The following is a 6,000-nucleotide window of genomic DNA, read 5'->3' as shown; positions in this document are numbered from 1 at the left end:
CACCCAAAATAAAGCCTAGCACGTGGGGAAAGGCTAACACTTCATCCAACTAAAATGGCTTGTGAAGAAAAAGTTGCAAATTATTTCATTTTCGCCCCTCCCAAATATAAAGCGTAACAGATAGAAAATCTTTTTACAACAAAAAGGGTAAGCTGAAAGGGCATACACACCACTTCAAATACAAAAAATAATCATAGTATCAGCTGGCCGCAACTTGGATTAAAATGTTAAAAAGTGAATTTTGCACGTCAACTAACAAAGATATATACCACGATAAATCTAGGAACATAATCGAATTCATCACATTAAAAATTGCAACTGTAGTAGTCATCCATGAGACAAATCAACAACTTCATCATGCATGGTAGGGACTAGTTACCATGACATCCCAATCAATGTTATCAATGCCCAATAGTGGGTGCAGAACTTTGTATGAATATATGCTCACACATACACACAAGCATACATTTACAGAGAAGGTCAAGTTTCCATCAAATGCTCCAAAGTTGCAAGGAAGACTCAACCATAATAAAAGATAATGTTTTATCATGAAATATGTACAATTCCTTAGCGTTCAATACTTAACGCAATTTAGAAAGTAATTCAAATTTTCTAGCTGCAAATCAATGCATTTTCAAAGTAAGCATTCATTGACCACTTTAGTTCCTTACCCGCTTAAATTTTTGCTTGTACATTGAAAGAACGAGGCTTGTTATCAAACGGAAAGCTTTTCAAGAAACCCAAAATGTGCTCAGTCACCAATTGTGGTTTTTCCTCGTGTAAGAAGTGTCCAACTCCTTCAAGTATGATGATATTTTTTAAATTCGGAACATCTGCATTCATCCCACCTTTATGGATGTAATCTTTTGCGCCATGAAAGTGATATACAAGATCTCTATCTCCGACCATGTACAATGTTGGTACAATCACCTTACATTTCGTCCAAGGAGCCATGAGTTCCCAGGTCCTGCAGCAAAGCAACTAAATGAGAGATTCTCTCTCTCTCTCTCTCTAAACTTTTGGTCTCTTGAAGACTTTAACAAACTTTCTTTCTTTCTGTCTCTCTCTCTATTCACAAACACCAATACGACCACAGGGCTGGGTGCACAATCACCATGATTCACACCAAATCACACCATCTTGGCATTGAGACAAGAGCGTGGATAGGACAACCACTTGAGGCTAGGTTGTGCTCTTTGTACGACATGCAAGAAGTGGACAAGAGGAACACACACATTTTTTGTATTGCCTTCACACACATCAAATGAAAAAAGGTCCTATGAGACATGCTTAGCAACCAACTTCATTTGGCATACATGGGCGCTTACTTTAAACAGGTCCATGTCCATCGAGACGAGCTACTTCACCTGCCCTAGAGAAGCTGGTATTCTATACTTGTCCACACATATAGACATGGTTCTGTCCACACCACATGCCATGTGTTAAGCTCATTGACACTTTTTGTATTGGCCTTGTTCAGGTCCCATAGACCATATTTTAGTCTCCAGAGGACAGTAATACCATCTAATGATCTTAATGAGCACTATCTCAGTACGATATGTATTGAGTCTAACCTTATCATAAGAACGGAAGCTGTTATTCTTGGTGCTTTGACTCTTTCCATTCCCAACCGCCAATCAAGCATCTTGTAAATGTACGAAAAGATTTCAAAACTTGAAATCTTAAAATTGTTTATGTGAAGAGTAAACAAAATTGCATACCGGTCCAATGCCCGATAATAATTCAAAGGACCAGTGAATCCGCTCTTAGAAAAGTCATCGGCATAACATTTGATGTCTTCCTCAGATATCCATGGTGGCAAAAGAAATTGATTATTCAGAACACCTGTAGGCACTTCCTCTGAAGGCAGAACCATAGAAAAAATACTCCTCAAGTAACACTCCGGTGATTTTCTTGCAATCTCTGCTTCTACTCTTCCGGGCTCCTGCACAAATGGAAAACAAGGAAGCATCCTGTGAAATAGAGAACAGTAAATAATTTTGAGTAAAAATTCTTGATCTCTTTCTCTTTAGGAAGTACATGTGAACAAAAAATAGGTAACCAGTGGGAGTAAAATCAAATCATCTCTCTCTCTCTCTCTCTCTCTCTCTCTCTCTCTCTCATGTATGGCCGATTATGCTTTTTATTAGATGGAACATGGAAGACTCATCCTCTTAAAGCACATAGTGCAGTTTTCAATCTCATCATAGTCATTCACAAGGTTAAAACCATAAACTCCATCACGCATAGCAAGGACTAGCTACTATGACATCCCCACTGGCGTCATCAGTGCCCACGACAGTGGGTGTACACCATAATATAACATATGCTCTCACACATACAAATCCACACACAGACACATACTTGAGCATTCATTTATACAAACGTCTTCGTACTGACTTTCTGTGGGCACTCCGGAGGTGAAGGGCAGACTCAACCGTGACAAAGGCTAGCACTATAGGAGAAGGCTAATCAAAAATAGTCCACATTCTCTTCATTCAAGCTACAACTTCTTGTGAAGACTACGATTTCATTTTGGTCTCTCCCAAACGAGCATCTAAGCAAAAAGAAATGCTTAGACCATCTAGCTAATAGGGCAACACACCAGTTAAGATAGAAAGAATTATCGCAATATCAGCATGCCGCAACATGGACAAAAACTTCACAAGGTGAAATTTGCATGTCCGCTAATACGGTACAAGCATATATCTAGATGAATCAAAAAGCATGCCCAAACTCATCCTCTATAAACACATAGTGCAGTTTCAATCTCATGATAGTCATTCACAAGGTTGAAACCATAAACTCCATTACACATAGCAAGGACTAGCTACTATGACATCCCCACTAACGTCATCAGCGCCGAACAGTGGGTGTAGACCATAGTATAACATATGCTCTCACACATATAAATCCACACACACCCACACATACTTGAGCATTCTTTTATACGAAAGTCTTTGTACAGAGTTTCTATGGGCACTCCGGAGGTGAAGGGTAGACTCAGCCATGGTTGACACGTCCAATCACATTCGATACGTACCGTTCGATATTAGTGCGGTAATAAAATATTGAGTGTATGTTTGATGGTACGTTTGATAGCACACACAAAAAGACAAATTTTGGAGTTTTAGAGTAAGTACAAGCTTTTCTTGAATGGACATTCAATGCTTAGAAGATGCACATGACTTGATTCTTGAAAGTTGAAACACAAACATTCTACATGTAACATAAGTGCACAACTTAAAAGGACCGACAATATATCATGATTCTTGGAGAGGGAAGTCTGCTTGGTGGAGAGGGAGATGGAGAGGTGGGCAGCAGGCTGCTTGGTGAGAGGGAGATGGAGAGGGAAGAGTGCTTGGTGGAGAGGGGGAGGGGTAAGAGGGGTTCATATACAGCTTTGGAGGAGAGGCAGGCCCCAAACGATCAAAAACGAGCAGAAATAATGGGCCAAAAACCCTACTCCACATGTGACCATACGGAACGTTCTGTACGTCGAACATAGGCAACCCTAGACTCAGCTGTGACAGAGGCTAGCACTATAGGAGAAGGCTAATCAAAAAGTAGTCCACATTCTCTTCATTCAAGCTACAACTGCTTGTGAAGACTATACGATTTCATTTTAGTCTCTCCCAAATAAGCATCTAAGCAAAAAAAAATGGTTAGACCAGCGAGTTGATAGGGCAACGCATCAATTAAGATAGAAAGAATTATCACAATACCAGCAGGCCGCAACATGGAAAAAAACTTCACAAGGTAAAATTTGCATGTCCACTAATATGGTAGAAGCATATATCTAGATGAATCTGTTACGCTCTAGCCGAGGTAGCATGACCTCGGAAGAATCAGTCGACATTTCCCTTAAAGAATCTATCTCTGTAATATATGTGTTTGCGCTTCATGTAAATGATCGGGAGGGATTTAATGTCAAGGTCCTAGGTGAGGGCTGAGAGCACCAGACTAGGTAGATCTAAAGCCAAGGGCCTAATGCAAAGGTTGTGCCTAGGGGCAAAGAATTTAATGCATCCCAAGAGAGGGGTGAAATATTGCATTAGGAAGGCCCTATATGGATGACATGTGGCATCTAGATCTATCTAGGGAATTGGGGCTTACTGAGGCTAGTGAGAGAAGAGAAGGAGTTTCACGTAATGATTTTTTTGGAAGGAATATCTCTGTCTGCTTGTTAGCCTCAGCAAGAATTGGCTGGGAGGTGATTCATGGTGCTGCTCCCGTGATACGAAGTAGAGATAAGGAAAGAGTGCTTTACAATTGGTATCAGAGCCCAAGGCTACGATTAGGATGGAATTGACGAACAGCGCAGTGATCATCTGGCGCAGGCTTACGGACGGGCTGAAGAATTGATCGACGATGGCCTACGCAAGCTAGTATAGGGGATAAGAAGGTCTTCGACGTAGAGAGTGGAGTATAGGTGGCGAGGCGACGGGCTGACCGCGATGGAGCTGCTGACGATGCCCGTGATCGATGGCGCTCCCGTAACTACAACAGAAGGGGGGGCGTAGCTGGAACTCGGGAATTAGGTAGGCCCTTTGACGTTGACAGTCCGTGATCGACTTCAGATCAACGGAGATCCCATGCGGGGCAATCGACGAATAGTGAAGCGGTCTACGTTGACGGAGGCTTTTGAGTTGTTGTTGGAGCTTTGGTTGACGCAGATTGCGACGGGAAGTGGGGCATCGTTGTAGCTAGTCTTAACAATTGGTCATAAACCCCACGTGACGGGCAGACTGCAACGACGCAGCAGACGATAGCGTGGAGCGCATGATAGGCAAGGAATTCAGTCCTTCCTGTGATCGACGACAGGCCTGGAGTGGTGCTGGAACGGATAGCAGTAGTTCGTGAGCGGGGAGATCATTTGGCACGTAAGATGTGATTTGGGACGCAGGGGTGGCGCAGAGCAGGCTGGCTAGCCCGTGGTTTGCTGATTTGGCACACGTGTGCTCTGAGTTCTTCAGCGCCGAGCAACCTGCTCGTAAGCAGTGACTGGGGCTACGATCCAGCGACAGTCTGGAACGCAGATTGGGCGCAGAAGCGAAGGGCTTGACCAGGGAGCTTTCTTTGATCTCCATTAGTTTTGTGTTGTTTTTTTTTCTTCTCGATTTAGTAGGGTGATGCGCTACTTTCATAGACAGGATAACGTGAATGATCAGCATGCATGAGGCTTCAATGTTGTAGCAGGGACAGATTATGCCTGTGCATATGCATGTGTGCTTCGGTCAGAGTCAGATTGCAGGAATTTCCCTAGTATAGGGAAAAGCGCCATCTGAGATATATGCCTGTATTAAATGCCTGATCAGTGTGAATGTGGGATTGCAGGAATTCCCTAGTATAGGGAATTGTGCCAAACTGTTAGTACACTGAATTGTGTCAGCTTGTAAATACAGCTTTCTAGTGGTGTTTTTTTTTTTAATAAATCAAAACAAAACAAAACACCCATTGAACGGAATGGAAGCAGAAGAAGGGGCTTCCAGGAGGGACCCTGGTGAATCAGGAGTCCGGCCGACCCACCAGTGTCGCGCCCAGTAGCTCACACTTTATCTGGTAGGATTGCATTGCTGGAGGATGCCTTGCAACAATTGTTAGCGCAGCAATTACAGGCCAATGCAGGGCAGTCCGAAGGAGAGCGATACATAGTATGTCGGCCAGACCTTCTCGAGAGGAGAAGGGAAAGGCTCCAATGGAACCGGAGTCTAGTGTCCATACGGTCGAGCCTAGGAAGGCTAAAGTGCCAAATATTGCCAATTACAGACCGGAAAAATATTCTGGTCAGATGGTCGGATGAACGACCGTAGCTCCGATGTCATTGAGACCTGTTTACACAAATGGGACAAGGCGTTCGCCATTTGTGAAATACGAAATGACATCAAGAAGATCCGTGAGGCCACCCACATGTTTAGTGAGGCAACGGATCGGTGGTGGATTAAACAACAAAAAGATGGTATAGCATCCACTACTTGGGAGGGGTTTAAAAGAGAGTTC

General features: G+C 43.1%; 1 protein-coding gene across 1 annotated transcript in view; it reads right to left on the bottom strand.

Annotated features, from left to right (window-relative positions):
* Positions 1-618: 618 nt before the first annotated feature.
* LOC147885519 (epoxide hydrolase 3-like) overlaps positions 619-6,000 on the bottom strand; it is a 30,306-nt gene continuing 24,924 nt past the window's right edge. The window contains exons 4-5 of the mRNA XM_087396565.1: positions 1,722-1,945; positions 619-967 (exon numbers count right to left, since the gene is read on the bottom strand). Coding sequence (XP_087252691.1) covers positions 676-967; positions 1,722-1,945 — 516 coding nt within the window. The 3' untranslated portion in view covers positions 619-675. The remainder of the gene's footprint in view (positions 968-1,721; positions 1,946-6,000) is intronic.

Source organism: Dipteris shenzhenensis, chromosome 25 (assembly GCF_047967505.1).
Source record: "Dipteris shenzhenensis isolate YYH24624 ecotype China chromosome 25, Dip_SZ_1.0, whole genome shotgun sequence".
NCBI classification, from domain to species: domain Eukaryota; kingdom Viridiplantae; phylum Streptophyta; class Polypodiopsida; order Gleicheniales; family Dipteridaceae; genus Dipteris; species Dipteris shenzhenensis.
The sequence above is the reverse complement of the archived record's forward strand: the minus strand, read 5'-3'. Positions and strand labels throughout refer to the sequence as shown.